This window comes from Aulostomus chinensis, chromosome 3 (assembly GCF_037954235.1).
Source record: "Aulostomus chinensis isolate RoL2024-O1b breed Wild chromosome 3, RoL_Achi_v1.0, whole genome shotgun sequence".
Lineage (NCBI taxonomy): Eukaryota > Metazoa > Chordata > Actinopteri > Syngnathiformes > Aulostomidae > Aulostomus > Aulostomus chinensis.
Window position 1 is genome coordinate 23,204,858 of NC_141322.1, and position 18,898 is coordinate 23,223,755.

At 41.2% G+C, this 18,898-nt stretch overlaps 3 protein-coding genes across 8 annotated transcripts; 1 reads left to right on the forward strand and 2 right to left on the reverse strand.

The window, feature by feature from the left end:
* Positions 1-36: 36 nt before the first annotated feature.
* prr13 (proline rich 13) lies at positions 37-4,058 on the reverse strand. Its single transcript, XM_086199788.1, has 4 exons — positions 3,959-4,058; positions 2,267-2,322; positions 1,687-2,159; positions 37-473 (listed from the first exon to the last, which is right to left on the reverse strand). The coding sequence occupies exons 2-4, from the start codon at positions 2,280-2,282 to the stop codon at positions 420-422; spliced, it is 543 nt and encodes a 180-aa protein (XP_086055914.1). The 5' UTR covers positions 2,283-2,322; positions 3,959-4,058; the 3' UTR covers positions 37-419.
* An 859-nt stretch (positions 4,059-4,917) lies between these two features.
* Positions 4,918-10,055, forward strand: LOC147268311 (cell division cycle-associated protein 7-like). Of its 3 annotated transcripts, none has more exons than XM_086199797.1 (9): positions 4,918-5,052; positions 5,142-5,264; positions 5,688-5,987; positions 7,365-7,457; positions 7,626-7,778; positions 8,681-8,824; positions 8,986-9,135; positions 9,564-9,700; positions 9,879-10,055. In XM_086199797.1, exons 1-9 carry the CDS (start codon positions 5,041-5,043, stop codon positions 9,922-9,924), a joined length of 1,158 nt encoding a protein of 385 aa, XP_086055923.1. In that variant the 5' UTR covers positions 4,918-5,040; the 3' UTR covers positions 9,925-10,055. The 3 variants fall into 3 exon arrangements, with proteins under 3 accessions (XP_086055923.1, XP_086055924.1, XP_086055922.1); XM_086199798.1 differs by having other exon boundaries at positions 5,724-5,987; XM_086199796.1 differs by having other exon boundaries at positions 5,634-5,987; positions 9,879-10,053.
* Positions 10,056-10,085: 30 nt separating this feature from the next.
* sp1 (sp1 transcription factor) lies at positions 10,086-18,386 on the reverse strand. Of its 4 annotated transcripts, none has more exons than XM_086199789.1 (7): positions 18,202-18,386; positions 17,945-18,032; positions 17,191-17,264; positions 14,186-15,605; positions 13,075-13,216; positions 12,263-12,456; positions 10,086-11,856 (listed from the first exon to the last, which is right to left on the reverse strand). In XM_086199789.1, exons 2-7 carry the CDS (start codon positions 17,949-17,951, stop codon positions 11,549-11,551), a joined length of 2,145 nt encoding a protein of 714 aa, XP_086055915.1. In that variant the 5' UTR covers positions 17,952-18,032; positions 18,202-18,386; the 3' UTR covers positions 10,086-11,548. The 4 variants fall into 4 exon arrangements, with proteins under 4 accessions (XP_086055915.1, XP_086055916.1, XP_086055918.1 ...); XM_086199790.1 differs by having other exon boundaries at positions 12,263-12,453; positions 18,202-18,383; XM_086199792.1 differs by lacking the exon at positions 18,202-18,386 and having other exon boundaries at positions 17,872-17,949.
* Positions 18,387-18,898: the final 512 nt, after the last annotated feature.

The window sequence follows — 18,898 nt, forward strand, 5'->3', positions numbered from 1 at the left end:
AAGTGCTTACTCTTATGACCACTAGTGGACGCAAAATGTATTGCAGCTTCATTTTTACTTAAAATTCATGCAGGTACAGAGTAGTGCAGAATTGATACATTTCTACAGTAGTGGGCACAAATGCTAAAAAAAGAAAAGAAAAACCAATTAGGATTGAAAAGTGCTTGAAACATTTATGATTAGTGGACATACTATGTTAGATCTTTCAAAAATCAAGAGTAATGCATAAGGAAACAGTCCTAAAATTAGGAAAATTATGTGTTACCTTTAAAAATGAACACCAAACAACAATCAAGATATATTGGAATGATAATAGAGCCTACAGACCGTGTATATTTACAACAGAAACTTAAACATGTGTTCCAAGAGTTATATTTATATATTTCTGTATAAGGCAGACGTATGGTGGATCGGTTGCTTTAGTCTGAGTCACTGCTGCTGCTACTGCTGCTGCTGCTGCTGCTGGAGGACGACTGTGGAGACAGAAACATTTAACGCATTCAATTATGCATCAAGCTACGCTTTCGTAACTGCAAAATTTGATCATTAATTGTTATCAGCTGGTTGAAAGGTGGCGATATTCTGCCATTATTCACAAAGTGAACCAACTCTTAAGTCATAAGACGGTCAAGGGATCAACATTAAATGGATGAGAGGTGATAAAACTTCATTGGTATCGATACCACAGTCACTTGAGCTGTCCTTTGTTGATTCCCAATTAATTTCTCGTATAGAACAAAGAGTAGCTCTACACAGGTTTCAACTGTTTCCCTGAATGTGAATGCAGTATAGACAGACTAATAAAATATATTCATGTCTGCCTTTAATACTCTTTTTCCACAGCACAGACCCATGACAATTGTCCCGCAAGGAAAAGCTGTCAGAAAAACCTATAAAAGGAACTAAGAAGCTTGGGGGCAGACAATGTCCACTGTCAGATTTAATGATACCAATTCCCTTATAATGGTCTTGATTCTCATCCACAGCTGTGATTTTTAATCACTGAAGTCAATATGGTGACTGGTTATCTGACAAACAGACGAAATAGTCCAAGGTCTCCATGTAACCTGGGTAACTGAATGATGACCAGGTGTTCACCTGTGCGAATAAACGTGTGATGTTTTATAGATTAAACATGTCCAATGCTCACCAGTAACAATTAAACCCTTAAATGAAATGTCACAGTGCACAAAATCAATCAAAACATGTAAGAGATATTAGAGATCGTGTTAAAAAAAAAAAAAGTCAAATTTTAAAATCATACATTTCTCAAATGAAGCACCGCAACTGTTTTAATGAACAGTTGACTATAAGATGAAGTGAATCTATCAAGGCTCTTAAAAAAAAAAAATCAATAATCCACTATGGCTGCCGCAATAAGTTAGTACCAACAACCACAAAAGAGTTGGTCAAGCTTCAACCAGAAAATGTGTAGACTGCAGTGGAACACGTCTCGCGTACAGCACAGTGTTCCCCTTCCAGCTGAATTTAAAAACGTTGACATTAAATCATTTCTGTGTCTCGTTGCACTCTTTTCACATGCATCATACACTGGTGTGTGGCAGAGTGTGTTAGTGTGTTGACTAGTGCTTGCAGGTGTTTCACCTCCTGATCTTGTGTGGTATTAATACTCTCCCCTGCACAGGGGCATCACTTTTAACAACTTTTAGATGTTGTGCCTCTCACCTTGCCACCGTGCTTGTGGTGCTTGTGCATCTTATGTCCCTTCTTCATCTTCTTCATCTTTTTGTGGGCTTTGTGCCCCACCAACCCCATCCCCATTCCAGCCAAACCACCACCTAATGCTCCCATCATGGGATTCATCCCTCCATGATGACCTTTATGGTGGCCTTTGTGACCCTTGTGGTGGCCACTTTTTGGAGATCGGGGGTAAGGACCTGGGTGAACCCCTGTAGGGGGCATCAACGGGTATCCACCAGGAGCCATGGGGTTGGGATGGAGTCCTGGAGTACCATAGGGCATCATTCCTGGAAGTGCATTGGGTACCATGGCTGGGTTCACACCGGCCGGATACTGGCCGGGGGGGTACACTGGATGAGGAGGCTGAGGGAAGCCTCCTGCTGGAGGGGCAGCAGGGAATGCAGGGTTGTATCCAGGAGGGAAGGCAGGGTTAGGTGGACCCATTGGTGGGGGAGGCCCTAATACACACATACATAGTTACGCACTGTCTTCTTCACTAAAACCCACATTATAAAAGTTGAGTCAAAAAATAAACTGCACAGGTTCGATATGAATGCTGACGTACCTTGATTTGGCCACATCGTGTATTTTGTCGATGATTTTTAGTAGACAGACAAAACCCTGGGACAATGAGAAAGGCCACCAAGAGCATTTACTTCATGCATCGAAAAAAAAAGGACTTAATCTGAATCCAAGAAGTCACAACATGTTCACAAATAAAGATCTGACAGGACATCCTTGTTTTTTTTCAGCATTATCTGGTTGTGATATCTAACACTGTAAAAGTTTAGCCATTTTTTTTCCCTACAAAAACATTTCTACACCTCATTTGTATACCATGAATGCTGTAAAAAAAAAAAAAAAAAGATTCACTACTACCAGTAATTTTCATCATTTATCAGCTAGTATTTTTACTGTTAATCGAAAGTGGAAAAACACAGAACGAATTCACAAGATACGGAGACACTTTTGCTTTTGTTCAACAGTTTAAAGCTATTTATTCACTATTCACATTCATAAATGAAAAAATTAGAATGCAGATGGTGCCGTCTCATCCAAGCATCAGAATACTGGGACGACAGGAAAAAAAACAAAAAAACAACCTGTTTCTCCAACTGAAGCATCTGTCATCCATACTACCAAATGTTTCGCAGTAGTTTTTTTTTTTTTTTTTTTTTAAGATACTTCAATCAGACAAGATTCATCTTCTTCCAGGCTTTAACATATGAAAAGTCACTCATCTGAGAAAGTCAAGATATCTTGGCAAATGAGCTCCAATGAACCCTGACACAAACGTGTCATCCTGAGATTAATGTCTGTACATTCATGTCTGCCTGCAGTGACTTGTCTTTTCTATCCCCAGGAGATGAGATGCATTAACCTGTGAGAAATTAATCAACATGATACATGTTGCGGCAGGAAAATGTATAGCACGTCCTCGTAAGTGCAAATTGAAGCAAAGTAATTTTTTTAAAAAAATCATTCGAATAAATGACATAGAAAAATGAAAATGTAGGACTACAGCCACACCCCCGCTCTCTAAAACATTATTGGGGATTATTGTGTCACTTGTTCTCTTGAGGCATTGATTATGTAATTCATGAAAACACACATTTTAGCTGTGTGCCTCTGGTTTTTTTTTTTTTTTTTTTAAACTCAGTGCCAACACATTTCCTCCTGAAAATTCTGGGACATGTTATAAAGTCAGTAGCATTGTTTGAGTCTCCTGAGGGCCACAGGAAAAGGTTTGTCCTGTTTTCTGTTTTGTTTTTGTTTTTTGCTCTTCTTGTGAGTATGACTGATATATCACATCTCAACCTCCAGTTTTGCTACTTGTACTATTTCGTACATTTTTATTTTTTTTAAAGCAAGTTTTGGTGAAACAGTTAAAAGGTACTCAGCGTTCTTGTGCTATTATCTTTAACGCTATGTAGCAACATGTCATGAGCTGACCAGCGTTTTGCTACAAGCACACAAGTAAAATTTCCACGTGACAAATGTTCCACGGTGAAACCACGTGAACAGAAACGATACAACTCTCGCTAACATGGCACATTGCACATTTACAACACCTTCTGGCGTGTCATGCTATGATCCTGACTGACAAGCCTCAACAAGAAGGTGCAAGACTTCCACATTATTAACTGAAATCATCAACAACAGGTCTAAATCCTCCGACTGTGGTGGATTTTGATTATTTCGTTATTTAAACGGAACATGTGTTCACTATTCGTCAATAAAAAGACAGCAGGCTTACCTCTGAAACTTGCCCCTGGGTCAGCTGAAGTTTTTCAGTAATTCTCAGTTCCAGTGTGTGTTTTTCTTCCGCATTGAGCTGAACTGCAGCAGGAAGCCACGCCCGTCCTTAAAGGATACGCACGTTATTTACGCAATGGAAATAGTTGCGTAGAGTTCTACCTTGTTCTGTGACACAGTGGATGGCCCGCAACTATTGTTAGTGATAATATCAGAGTGAAGGGTAAACACACACACACACACACACACACACACACACACACACACACACACACACACACACACACACCTGACATAAAATTATAAAACGTCTGTGAGTCATAGATTTAATCATAATTTGTCCACATTTGTACATCGTGGAACCAACACAAAGCAATGATGTTTTGTGTATTTCTAAATATCAAAATTTTATCGATCTATTTATGGGGCTTTACTGAGATTTATTCATTTACTTTGAAAGGGGTAGGGGATCTAAAGTTGGTCATTATCAATTCATCAATCAGCAGACATGTTAGAGCAAGACATTTGACAGTGAATTATGGCTCTCAGATGTCTCAAAAAGAGACACTTGAGCAAACCTGTTGCTTACAATGAATCCATAACGTCTTAATTTTTTCCGTTAAAATATGCCGCACAAATTGATAGAAACCCACAAAATATAAAATATTCAGATAATTATGTTGATTATACACTATTTGGAGATGATTCACAAAATGTTGTGGATATTTAGAACATGTATTTTTCAGTATTAAACAATAGTTAACAAAATACGCGTGCAAAAACCATTGGCCTACTTTTACAATTTTTTTTTTGAAATAATCTACTGTTCTTATATACAACAATATATCTGCCAGATGACCAAAATTATATTTTGCTGACTGATTCTTATTTTTCCTTAAGACTTTTCATGCACGGTCTTTTTTAATTCTCCTCGGCACTACATTACCCACTAACTTGCGTGTTTCATCTCACCAGCTCAGCCCATGAGGGCGGAGTTTAACTGTGCATTCGCCAAACTACCAAACAAACGCATCCATCTTCCAATCATCTTAATTGATTGCGTACCTGCAGTCTGCGACCGTCATGTCTGACATGGTAAAGTTACTCATCAGTGTTTATTGGTTAAACTGAAAGTTTGTTTTACATGAATTCAAAAGTTTTGTTTTCAATTTATATTCCTCCAGGCAGGGGTTTTAGGAATGCACTCCCTCAACAAAGAGCTGGCGGATATTTTTGCGGAGGAATCTGAAAACGATCGAACGTTTTACGGGTTTTCTGACAGTGAACTCAGCGACCACTCCGATAAGGTGCTTTGTTTAAAAAAAAAAACAAAAAACTTTAAAATTTGGATTCTAGAACCTAAGTGTAATATGCATTGATCTGCTGAGATCTAAAATGACAAAATGGGTTTAAATTTACATTTTCACCCTAATGCATATGGGACTGTGTTTACTGAAGAGCCAAATGACAAGTATTGTTTTAGTTGTAGTCTGTGCTCCCCGCTCAGATAAAGGCTTGGAACTCTGCTCCAACTTTTAGACCTGTTTAGTTTGAGTTTACACCTTTGTTTACCTCTGTTCTAAACTAAATGTAGCTCCATACAGTATTTTTTCAGTTGTATCTCACTTTCTGTTGAACACTGCTCCACAAACTTGCCTTGCTTTGTGTCATATTAGAATATAAATTTGGATAATGAAGATGGAGCACCCCTTTACCTCTCCACCCTGCAGCAGAAGGCCCCGTCTAACCCTTCTGCTGGTGCCCAGCCCTTCAGGCTGAGGGTGGCACTGCGCTCCGCTCCTTCTGTCCAGTCATCCACAGATGAGGAAGATGAGGGGACGTTAAAGAGACGAGTGAAGAGGGCAGGAAAGACCAGTCGGGCGAAGAAAGGGATACATGTTAAGTTTGAAGATGAGACACCAGTGGCTCAGCTGTCTCCTTCTGAGGATCCTGGATCCGATTTACTTGAGGATGTATCGTGCTCTTTCCTGGCCAAGAGAGAACAGAACATCAAAGCAAACAAAGCCATGGTAAAGAAGTGCCACACACACTGTAGTCTTCTAGTATATCTGTGTTTTCCTTGTGCGCAGAAACCCCAAAAGAACCAAGAACCACATGGTTGTCTCAATTCAGATTTATGTGGCAAGTCGTACATGTGGCAGGTGCCGCAATGGAAATGGCTTGGACTTTTTATTTGCTTGTCACCTGACTCACTCCCCAGAAGAGCTCCATGCTGGATGCCCCAGGGGAGAGGAGACTTTGGGTGACCTAAAGAAACGTGTAGCAGAGCAACTGAGTCCTGTGTCGTAGGCACCTAGACTTCTTGCCAGTTTCTTGTGGGTTCTGCCTACGACACAGCACTGAAGAGGTACCGTGGTCTGGATGACTGAGAATATTCACAGACACGGTGCAGAACTGTTGAGATACACCCTTTTTCAACGCGGCCAGTTTGGAACTGGCCTAATTTTATAACTACTATTTTTCCCTTTTGATAAAAACACCTTGTGGAATGGAAACCTGGTTCATCAGAGGCTAAGACACTTTGATGGTCTTGAGCCAATCACCCTTTTTGTTATGACTAGGGGTTTAATGACCATAACCAACCAAAATGTTTGTGACATATTTAAAAAAAAGTCCAGTGTGCAGCTCTGTAATACCATTAAAGAGCTTAAGGGCACAGGACCAACTCCTGAGAGACCCCTCAGTGTAGTAGCAGCAGATAGACCCAGGTAAGAGATCCCAGGTCATCGCTTCTAGGCGCCAGATGATTAACAGCCGGTCCCATGACCCAAATCTGGTTTATAAACCACATGATTGTTAGATCAAACTTTAATTGGCCCCGATCAAGCCCAGTGTTGGCTCTGAAACAGCTGCACTACCAAATTATTGGTATGTTACATCCATAAGTGGACCGATTCTGGCTCATCTGGCCGCCTGTCAGCCCACTCGGGTGGGAGACGGCCACAGTTAGCCCAGAACTGACAGCTCGTATTCGCTGACTTTCCTCAGAGATTCTACTCCCTGTTTCAATTGCTTACAATAGAAATGGAAACGGTCTTCTCAAGTGGGAGTCCTGGGTGGAAAAAACATCCAATCAGGTTTTAGTAGCTTAAGGCAGTGGCTCTCGAACTTTAATTCACAAAATGATTTCTTGGGGTCTTAAAAATAGCTTGCCTACTCCTAGAGAAGTAAAATTTCCACATTTGCTGGAACTATATTTGGTCATTTTGCCTTAATAATACTGAACCTCTCCTGATTTATTAATGGAACAACCAGAAAGCTATTGGAGCTGTCTACAACTTTGCATGTTGGGGGGGTTGGTGAGTGCTTTCTGCCACTGGTGCAGATGCCAAAATAACTGCTGCAGTGACTCAGGATGTGAACGGTTGTGATGTCTCCAACAACAGTTAGCTCAGCTGATGGCAGACCTGCACAAGATGCCGGGAGGTCCAGGTTTTCTGCAGAAGCAAGCAGGAAAACGAACCAAAGAGAAACGCTCAGTGAGTAGCTGCTTGTGTTGTACTAAGTCAATGATAATGTTTAATATCAAAGATGGTTTAAAGACATTAAAGGAAGTCTTTTACCTTAATTATGAACAATTAAAAGTTCAGTGAAGGTAATGTGCTAATATTATTTTTTAAAAAATAAAAATCCAACATCACCTGCAGCATCCACCCTGGTCCGGTGCTGCTGGTGGAGAGTCCAGGAGGAACCCAGAGCGTGCATCCCGCAGACTCACCCGCTCAATGGCAGGACAAGACAGTGCTTCTGCCCCTCAGGAGGCAGAGTTCGTGGTCAGCTTGGAGGAGGAGCTCCTCGAGGTCAGTTTGTCCTCACAGTAACTGGCTGATAAAGCTTGAGCTATTTCTGGAGGATGCTTAAGTAAAAGGTTTAAAAAAAAAAAAGTGCATTTTCCATCTTTTGCATCTATCAAAACCAGGTTATAATGCCTTTGTGCCTGCGACACCCAGAACCAGAGGCATGATGTTTTCAGGTTCCATCCTCAATAACATGATATTTCAGAATAAATGTTTTGATTCTGCAGCGATGTGCCAGAACATTGGTACATCTTCGGTACATGCAGATGTGTATCGGTAAAAGTCCCAAAATTAGGATTTATGAATTTTTCGGAATGACTTGGAAACAAAGAAAAAAAGCTACATTTTCCAGTTCTGAATGTTTACAGTGTTTTTTCAAATGTACAAAATATGAATAACATATGAACTTGTTTTCGTACAGATAGAAAAAATTATTATCCATGCCTACATTTCTGGTTAGAACTATAGAATTCACATGCAAGGAACTGTTACAGTTTCACACGAATGTCGAATAACATGAAATTATGACGTTATTACCTTTTTGGATATCAAAGGAATGTATAGAGAAGTACTACCCTGGCTGTTTTCAATGAATGAAGTATCTGGACAGACATAAATGTGACTGCATCTGGACTGTTAGTGGAGGGGACAACCATGAGGCGCTCATTCTTGTTTTCTCTGTTGAAGTTCATATACTAGAGGATTAATTAAATTGTATTTATTGCATGATGTGTGACTGTGGGACTAAACCTGGGTCATTCTAATGGCATCATTTAACCTGTTTTTCTCATCCATTTGTAATATTTACTGTATATTGTTGAGAATTGTCAGACTTTGTGTTGGCTTAGTTTAGTTAATGGAACATGTTTCATTACATCTTCCCAGCGTCACCTTCTGTGTCACAGGTACGCCATGCCCCACAGCGCCGTGGCACCCCGCGACCTCTTCAGAGCAAGCCTCATATTGTCCGGCCTGTGGAGGAGATCACGGAGGACGAGCTCCAGCTGGTCGCAGACAACATGACTGATAAAGTTTACAACAGAGTCACAGTGGGTGTGATGGAATAGATAATATTTCAGTAGTTGTGGCCATGGGCTCACCACCTGTGGCAACATGGTGTGATTTGTGCTTTGTGATTGATAATTTCCCATAACGGATTAATAAAAGATTTCTGATTCTGAAAGGACATTACATAGTTGTCTGTCTTCAGGGTTCTACATGTCACCAGTGCAGACAGAAGACCGTTGACACTAAGACATGCTGCCGCAGTGAAGACTGCCGTGGAATTCAGGGTCAGTTCTGTGGGCCGTGCCTGAGGAACCGGTACGGAGAGGACGTCAAGAAGGCGCTGCTTGATCCGGTCAGACGCTGGCACATCAACACACAAGATCACCTCTGCTCACATCGTTTCAACCTTGAAGGATGGCTAATTGATCTAGGTCTTGGTACTTGAATGGTCAGGTGGGCTGATTTTAACCAAACTTGGTCAACAGGTGTCGACAAAACCCAGGAAGAGCCAACCACATTTCATGTCAGAATAGTTCTAGCGCCACCAGGTGGCAACAGAAAATATCTTTGTTCTACTCCAAGTGTTTTGACAACATCTGTCTTACATTTGGTCAGAAAGGCCTTAAGAACTTGATGGATTACTGTGAAGACCTTGAATCAAGTTGTTGCTGTGGCGAGGCTGCTGATTTTGCCATGGAACACAACTGTTGTAACTGGACTCATTTTAATGGACTACTTTACTTTTGACTCCTTTTGGTATCTCACAATTTATTTCTTCAGGAGTGGCGGTGCCCTCCCTGTCGAGGCATTTGCAACTGCAGCTTCTGCCGCCAGCGGGAGGGCCGCTGCCCGACAGGCATCCTGTTCCCCCTGGCCCAGTACCACGGGTTCTCTGATGTCCACTCCTACCTCAGCAGGTAGGGTTCTACACCAGGAGATTTCACATGAACAAATCTGGAAATGAAGGATAATTTCTTACCATTAAGTTATACTAGATCCATGAATTATTTTTAGTACGATCCTTAATACACTTTGATTAACCCCAAAATGTAATTTGTGTTGCACCTGCCACTGCACTGTTTTCTTTCGTTGAAGCCTCCGGAACAAGCTGAAGAACGAGGATGGAGGTGCAGACACGTGATCTACAGACTCTAGAGGGAGCTGTTGCATTCTCTGTACTGAATGTTTTTAGTTGTAATATTTGACCACTGTAAAACTTGGGGTTTTTTAACAAATAAAGTTTTAGACCATCAGTTTGTTTGGAACAGGAGCTGGAAAGAAACAAGTCAAGAGTGTGTTTTAATCATTTTAATCCACCTCTTGGCATTTGCAGTAGTATACAATATAAAATCCCTTATTTAAAATGGGGCAAAAAAGTAAGAGCACTTAAGTCAATTGACCTTAGTCTGTAGAGTTCGAAAGGAAACATTTTACACAGAATTCTCAGATGAAGCAGAATTCAGAAAAGGAAGCGATTTCATTAATGTTGAAATTCTTAAGCAAAACCTCAATTATACACATTTTTGCACCTATTTATTTGGACAAAAAAAAAGGGATGTGCATCCAAGGTTTTGCCTCCAGCTGGAGATTTTCCAGTTACAACTTTTAACATATGCATTGCAAGAAAATTCCTAGTTTTGCTTAAACAGAATGAACCTTTGGTTTGAGCTTACATATCTGTGCTGTATAGACATAAAAATATTTCACTGACCAGATATGACTAAACACATTTGCCACAGAAAGAAAAATGACTGCAAGGCGAAGTCTGAGACATATCTGTACCACAGAAAAAGAAAATACTTGATCATGACTGTGTAGAACATGAGTATGACAGAAAGGCTCTTAATTTGCATTTATTCTACATATATAAAAGTAACATAAGATTGATTGATTCTCTTGCAATCATGTAAGATGATCTTCACCTATACTAAGAATTTATGTAGCCTTTACATTACCAAATATATATATACACACACTTAAAAAAAAAAAGTTTTTTGCTATGAAACATTTCAGAGCATGATGGCTTGAATGTGTGTACCTACACAAGAGGTTACTCTCAGGATTTCAGTGCTCGTATCCACCTCAATCCCTCACCGATTGGCGCTTCTGGCTCTGACCTGGTTGTGACCTCCAGCCCTCTTCTACATAGTCCATCCTGAAACAAGTTATTCCTATGATAGTGGGATTGTTAGTTTGAGGAAAAATATCCAGTTCTTCAGAAAACAAGAAGAATCTGCTACTAGAGATGATCGTTCAGTTTTAGGGGGTGTTCACAACTGTGGGCTGAGGCAAATGAGGGGTTTGGGAGCCTTGTTTGAGAGGGCAAAAAAAACTCCCGACTGAGCCGAAGGGTAGGTAGCCGAACCTTAGAAATGAGTGCGAGAGTCTGACTTAGAGACATCTCTTTTCTAAGAAGGTTTAAGAGAATATTCCTCACAACAGGGCCCACCTGTGTCTCTTATTGCAATCCCACTATCAAGTATGGGAACAATGTTAGTGTACTGCCACTTCCATTCAGGAGAAATAAGATTCCACGATGATTTCTTTACTTTTTATCCACTTCTGACCCTTAAATTGCACAGTTACCTAGGTACAAGAAGCAAATCAGCATTCCTGCCACATAGTGTCTCTTGTGTTGCATTTGTGACCACCTCGGCTGTAGGAAGCACTTTTAATCGGTTGTGTCTGCAGAGATGTGCCCTTTTTAACCCAAAATTCCTGAATGCAACATCCGCCGAGGCCGTGCTCCTGCTCCTCCACCCTCATTAGAAGCTGTTGCCATTAATCTGGTGAAGGTCCACCTGCACCATGTTGATGCCACTGCTGGCTAACTGAGCTATGCTCTCTGCAGATAAGGTTTCCATGGTGACAATGGTGTGCTGGTCATTGGCTGACACTCCATCACTGCCGGCTTCTGTTCCTGCTGCAGGGGAGGCAGTATCTGTCGATGCTGTGGTGCTGTTGGTGTTGATGCCCACTACCTTCTTGTTGAAGTGGGTTTTGATGTGTTTGGAGAGGTGATCACTGCGCATGAAGCGTTTTGGACACTCCGGACAAGCAAACCTTTTCTCACCTAAAAAGGGGATGGAAGTACAAATATTTAAATCAGCATGATTTTATTTCTAGATCATATTTCATACATGTCAGACTGATAATACCACCATAATGACTAACTAAATAAATTCAAGTCCCCTTCTAGTCAAAGCCTGTTCTTGTTCCTACAGCGAGATCAATGTTGCAGATTAAGCACATGAAAATCAGACTCCAAATGGTGTGCTGATGGGAATGACTGTGAAATCTCAAATGCTTTGTTAAGTGGGGGTCTGCAGTAGCATAAAATGGCTTTAAAGAAAGCAACAGATGATGTATGCAGTCTTTTGCTTTCTTTAAATCTAGGACAACAATGTGTCATTTGTTATTTCACTGTTATTCGATAACTGAAGTCCTCATGTCACAAACAAACTAAATTTCAACATCACCTGTGTGTGTCCTCTTATGGCGCTGAAGCTCATCTGAGCGGGTGAATCGTTTCCCACAGAAAGCCCAGTTGCAGACAAAGGGCCGCTCTCCTGTGTGCCAGCGTAGGTGGGCCCTGAGGTGAGATGTCTTGCCATAGATCTTCCCACATCCAGAGATGTGACAGATGTGCTGCTTCTTTTTAGTAGGGTCACTGCTTGGTGTACAAACCATACATCAGGATTAGACAACGTCAGAGTTTACGTAAAATTAAGTGTCAACTTATATGTTTCCGTCCACTACAATTATGTAAATATCAAGTGATTGTGCATCAAGAATAGCAGAAGTTGGGCAGCTATTTCTCAGGTCTACCACTGTAGAAGAAGAGGATGCCACAAGATGAGGTCATTGAAAAAGAGCCAGTAAAACCTCAAACTAAACAATTCAGTGTTGTGTGGCTCAACATTTGCTGTGGGGTAATGTGACAACAGTTGCCTAGGAACTGCTTGGTATATCAAATACATACAGGAAAAATTCTTGGCGGATGATGTCAATATCATGTACGCATGAGTCTTAATATGTTTGTCATGACCAAAGACATAATGATTTCCTCAAAAAGGTGTGTAAAGTACTTAAAAAAAACCCTGTTGTTGACACCCCTGTCATTGTTTTAAATGGACTTTCTAGCACCAATTCAGCCCCCTGTTTTGTTCTGACACACAATTGATTTTGGTCTGAATAGTTTCATTTTCTTCTCAGATAAAATAAGTTAAAGATGCTATAATTAGTCACACTCTAAATCAGCACAATACATTCACAAAAGTCGGGCTCATACCGTCCTTCTCCATCCTTGCAGAAGGGGCAGGTACAGGCTTCTCTCCGGTTACGTCGTCCTTGCTGTGGTGGGCTTATATCCTCATCATCCATGGCTGTGCTGTCATCCAAACTTTCACTACCCATCTGTAATGTCTGCTCCCCTGTAGTGGTGAAAGAGAAGATAGTGTAGTACCTTTTATTATATAAAAAAATATTTTATTAAACCCAGGGTCTACAAATATTTCCATAGATTATAATTATCAGTATATTACAAATTCCATGTGAATAAACTATCAGTTCAATAGCTTGATAGCCTGGAACCTCTGGATGTAATGCGTAGAAAAATCTGCTGCTCAGAGCTATGAGAGTTCTAAAAAAAGCCTGCAAAATAGCTGATGATTTCAAGCACATGATTTCATGCCAAGAGTCACTGCAAATTTCCCTCTGATGATTAAATGATTCCTCACAAACATTGTCTTTGATAAAAATGTATACTGGCAGACATATAAGCAAGGGGAGGGTTTGCCAATAGGGTGGGAAGGTTCAAGTTACACCCTTTTTCTGATGCAGAAGTTGTGGTCATGCTGAAGTTGTTATGCAACATTTTCTGGAGAAATGCAGTATCACTAAGAAAAGACAAAGCTTTAACATGGACACAAAAACAGGCTAAGAATACAGGGAAACCAAGCAGGCCTGTTGAACTGGCTGAACCAGTACTGCACTTCACAAACAAAGAAGCTACACGATCACGGTCAGAGATTCAAGATAGTTTCAGTAAAAAATTCGGGGGGGGGGGGGGGGGGTTCAAACGGAAACCTGACAAGTACACTTAATTTTGTGGACAATTATATATTTACTCAGGAAAACTGTCAGCTGATCTACTAGTGAACAAATACTCTGAAATGTCATCTGAACTGTTTCTCTTTGACTTAGCTCAATCAATACAACACATTAAGCTCCCTTTTTCCCCAAGGATAAAAAAAAGTGTACAGAACATACCAAAAAACAAAAAAAAAAAAGGTCAAATAACTTTAAATAGTGCACTTATGTAATCATTGGTATTTTCAATACACCAATTAAATTTACAAATACTGCCAACTGTACTCCTGGAGAGCCGGCGACTGACTGACCTGCTGTGCCTGCAATGGTGATGGGAACACTCTGCAGCTGATGCATCTGCAGCCCTGAGCCACCAAGCGTGTTGAGATTAATGGTCTGGATGCCTGGGATTTGGACAGTGTTGACAGATACTGCTCCAGGTGCAGGAGGTCTCTGAGTCTGGCCCAGCTGAGGAAGAGACTGGACTGGAGCCAATGTGATCTGTGCTCCTGTTGGACTCTGGATCTGGAGGGTCTGCCAGCTCACCTGGCCATTGGGCCCAACAGTACGCAGAAAGATGGGGCCTGTGTTTGGCATAATCTGGAGATTTTGAAGCCCTTCCTGGCTGAGGGTCGGGGCAGCAAATACCTGACCGCCTGCGGTCGCAACAGTACCAGCCTGTATGGTCTGGAGGGGTGTTCCACTTTGAAGAACTTGCTGAGGCTGAAGGAGGATCTGCTGGTGTTGCTGCCCGTCTCTGTTGTCTGGCTGTATTGGGACGCTCAGAGAAGATGCTGTGTTCTGCTGGAATGTCCCTGTCACAGCTCCATTACTGCTCTGTGTTTGGGTCATTCCATAAGAGGAGGAGGTCTGTGTGGTGACAGTGGATGCACTCGACATGTAACCTGCCCCACTGTTGGAAGACACAGGCTGCTGCTGCTGTTGCTGTATAAGCTGGGTTCCTCCTGTATCCCCTCCACTATTTGCATCTCCCCCTGTACCACTCGCTCCAGTGCTGACAGGCAACAAAGTGATGTTACCATTTAGTGACACAGGCATATTTGCCAGGAACTGGGGCTGGTTTTGTAACAAACCATTACCTAAGCTAATATTTTGTATGGGGATTGCACTCTGAATGAGACTGGGCATTGTTATGATGTTTCCCGCTGCACCAGCTCTGTTGGTTGTGGCTATGATCTGCTGCCCATTAGGAGAGGACACTATCTGAAACTGCTGTCCTTGTGCTGCAGCTGCGGGCACAGCAGCATCTTGCTGACCAGGTGCAAACTGCAGTGGCTGGCCATCGACTGTCTGAAACTGAGGAATAACCTGGTACTGAATGTTGGGCATCACACCTGATATGGTGGTAAGCACCTGCTGACTTTGCAGTGATGGAGCCTGAGCTACTACATATTGCTGTGCCTGCTGCTGCTGTCCCTGAGAGCTTACAGCAACTGATGTCGGGGACAGGACCTGTCTGTTCTTGCCTGCGTCTCCTCCACTCATCACCTCTGAGGAGTCAGTGGTGACTGTGTTGGTGCATGAGGATCCGTGTGCACTTAGAGGGACCACCTGCCAGCCATTTGCGCTGGAGGTGAAAACACCTTGATTCATATCAAGCTGCTGTTGCTGATTTTGTTGTTGGTCAGCAGGTGAATCGTTCTCTCCTGGGGTGTCAATTCTACTGCAAGTGGCTGCCAACAGGGCAAGAGGAGATGGCTGCTGTGAATCCTGGAAAAGAGAATTAATCCAATGAATAGAGAAGATATAGCGAGGAAATCAGAAAACATAAATAACACATCCCTATTCAGCATACATGTTTACTCTGCAACTGTAAAATGTTGCACTGAACTAGGAAGTGAAACTTTTGCCGATGTAAATGATCATACAAATAGTGATTAGAATTAAATAATCATTTAAAAAAGGAAAAACTTCTTTAAAATATCATAATTGAATACAACTTAATACAGATAAATGAAGCAGAATAAAAAAAGTTCACAACAACCACTATTCATAATTCAAAAAAAGAGCGTTCAGAATACTTAATTTTATCAGTTCTTTAAACACCCTAAATCATTATTCTTTAAGTCACAAATAATCACAGCAATGTACAAACAGCATCTCGTATAAAAATGTTTGTAAACAAAAGATTTCCCCGAGTTACAGGAATGAGAACAGTCACCAGAGATTTGTAAAGAACACATTAATGTGTAAATAGGTTTATTTGTGTGAAATCCTATGGATGTCTGAGTACATTTATATTTTTGAAAAATATAGTCTACTGTATATTTATTTTCGATGTACTTAATAAAAAATGTGAATTGATCTACATTTAAACATAATTGGTTAAAGAAGTTACTGATGGTTTTCATTTCATTTATTTAAAAAGACAGTGAACATTAACCAACATTTCTGTAAATGTGCCAGTGTTAGCAAGCAGGCTAATTTTCAACTGTAAAGTTAAGTCATTATGTTATCATTTATTTGGCATTAGTTATTATTGATTATGAGTTTTATGAATAAGGAGGTAGGATGAATTAAGTTTACACTTCTTCCTACACCTTTTAGCACATGTAAATTGAGATATTTTAGTATTTGCAGATGAGAGCCTTTGACATTTTTCCTTTTTTAAAAATTGCTTTCTCTTGAAATGTTTGAAATAACTGATCAAGAATCCTTTTTTTAAATATTACATCCTGAAAGTGGAGGCCCTGAAATTACACATTTTTCACATATAAAATACTACCAATGTATTTTTCAGTTCATGAATTTAATTTTTGTTATCTGCCTGGCTTTTGAAAAATGCCAAATTATGCTATACTACACTCACATTTCAATTTATAAACTGAACACATTTCTAATTTCAGTCCAGCACTACCCAAGGAGTAGGCTGGTGGGACTTGACCGGGGGAAAGCGGGTGGGAGAATAGGGGAGGGACATTTTCGTCCATCGCAGCGGCGGGCTCGGCCTCCCCTCCCCCCAAACCCACCCATCTCCCTCCCACACTTTATTTTGCCCTATAAACTCAACACACTCGCTGGCCACCCCCTCCAATGCCAGCCAAATGGGCCGACCGAAACGCACATGAAGTGCGGGGGTTTGTCGGGAACACCCCGTGTGGGCGATTTTTACCTGCCCATTCCCCACCCAAGTGACATGTGCTCTAGAGAAAATCAACAACACATACTGGACTCGATCCTGATCACCACCATAAAGAGCCATGGAGGGAACAAGTGCTTAATTTGAGAGGGATGAACAATTTCCTAGTATAAGAATCATTAGATCTGCTCCAGTTAATGTGTTTAGTCAACCTACTTGTGAGTTTGCGTTTCGCTTTTGACTGAAGCCTCCACCGCTCTCCACAGCGGCCATTTCACCCTGCTGTTGATCTGCGGAAGAAGAGGGTTTTTTTTTTTTCAAGATCACTTCTCGTACTTCTCCTCGTTTCTCACAGCAAACCAAATACAGTGGATAAACGTTGACGTGAAGCCGAATAGAAAAAAAAAAAACACACACAGAGAGAACAGCGAAGCTATAAGATGATATAACTGAATTAATTATACTGTGTAACGTTAGCAGTGAAGATAACCAAAGCAAGAGAAGTCCATGCCACAAGTGCTTGAGGGGCCAGCTAGCTTATAAGCTAAGCTAATATGAACTCGCGCAAAAAAAAAAATTCGGCATCAGCTTCAGAGAAGGAAGAAAGTGAGTTTTACCCGCAACGTTGCATGTGAGCTAAGTTAGCTAGCTTACATGAACATGATTAAATTGAAAGATTTTATGAGCAAATAATACCACTTACGATGTGTTTTAAATATACTGTCAACAGTTAGCTAGTTTATGATGATTGGCTAAGGTAAAACACTGTTAGCTAAATACGCTACAATTAATGTTAGCAGTTGAGTAACTTTGTACTTTTAAATTGCTTGAGACGCGAGCCACAAAGCAAACTGAACCAAAGTATTTACAACAATGAATACCTTCAAAGTAGCGTACCTCAACTCTACTTCTATCTGATAACTCAACGCATCGTTCTCAGCAGGCCACTATAGTAAAAAAGTTGACTTACTGCTCATAATTTGAAGACGGGAGGAGTTTCTCTTCTTTTTTCGGGTTGACAACTTTTCACAACTTCACACAAACTTGACGAGCTCCCCCTATGAAGAAGACAGACGGGTGCGTTTGATTTATGACACTACTAAGCCTGGAATCTTGGATGAGAGCAAACGGTGACGAGCAAATGTTGCTTTATATAATGAAATTATCGCTTCAAACTTTATTCAACATAACTACTGAATTATGATTCATAGTCTATGCAATCATTACCCTGCTAAATTTGCTGTGTTAAGGCTTTTACTTCATCCATGTCAATGTGCAGCCTAACTTTAACTGGCAAAACTTTGTCTCTTTCTGCTTCCCTCAACGCTGTCAAACTTAGTGAAGTTTGAAGCCAAGCCAGAAATTGCATGTAACGGTTAGTATATCTTAAATGTGCGAATCGATGTGCTATCCTGAGCCTTTAAGTTCTTTGGTCGCTAAATAAAAGAAGCACACCCCTCGGACGGCGGGTTGCAAAGGATTGCTGTTCTACTCCAATGGGAAATAACGTTTCCGCTACCGAGTATCAGCGGGCCAACCTCATTGGCTCTTTGTCTAGAAAGGGGCGGGATCAAGCACGATAGGTTGTACTTCTGAGTATGATTGACGTTGGGTTATCTGTTTTCCGCTTAAAAGGCGCCACTAGTAAGTAGTCGCTCGTAAACGCTGATATTTCTCTTTGCGCCACTTGCGGCATTCGCTCATTAATTGTTTAGTGAAATGCAGCCAAATGTTTATCTCTTCAAACACGGAGACGGGGAGGCGGACTAGGTATTTAAGTCTTGCCTCCGTGGCCACTAGCCACTCCCTGGTGGCGCCTTGTGGGCTGGGAAACAAGGAGGCGGGCGGAGGAAGCCAGGGTGGAGACCCACATGTATGCTGGCCGTAACCGCGCTGGGAGGAGAAAGTGGCTCGCCTGTGGGAG

What these genes read in the sequence shown, in the direction of transcription:
- prr13 (XM_086199788.1), bottom strand. An exon ending in ACCACAAGCACGGTGGCAAG is followed by an intron (nt 474 to 1,686) that starts GTGAGAGGCACA and finishes CTGTCTCCACAG; the next exon opens with TCGTCCTCCAGCAGCAGCAG.
- LOC147268311 (XM_086199796.1), top strand. An exon ending in AAGTTTACAACAGAGTCACA is followed by an intron (nt 8,825 to 8,985) that starts GTGGGTGTGATG and finishes GTCTGTCTTCAG; the next exon opens with GGTTCTACATGTCACCAGTG. An exon ending in GTCCACTCCTACCTCAGCAG is followed by an intron (nt 9,701 to 9,878) that starts GTAGGGTTCTAC and finishes CTTTCGTTGAAG; the next exon opens with CCTCCGGAACAAGCTGAAGA.
- sp1 (XM_086199789.1), bottom strand. An exon ending in AGCGAAACGCAAACTCACAA is followed by an intron (nt 15,606 to 17,190) that starts GTAGGTTGACTA and finishes TCTCTTTTCCAG; the next exon opens with GATTCACAGCAGCCATCTCC. An exon ending in CCATAAGAGGACACACACAG is followed by an intron (nt 11,857 to 12,262) that starts GTGATGTTGAAA and finishes TCCCCTTTTTAG; the next exon opens with GTGAGAAAAGGTTTGCTTGT.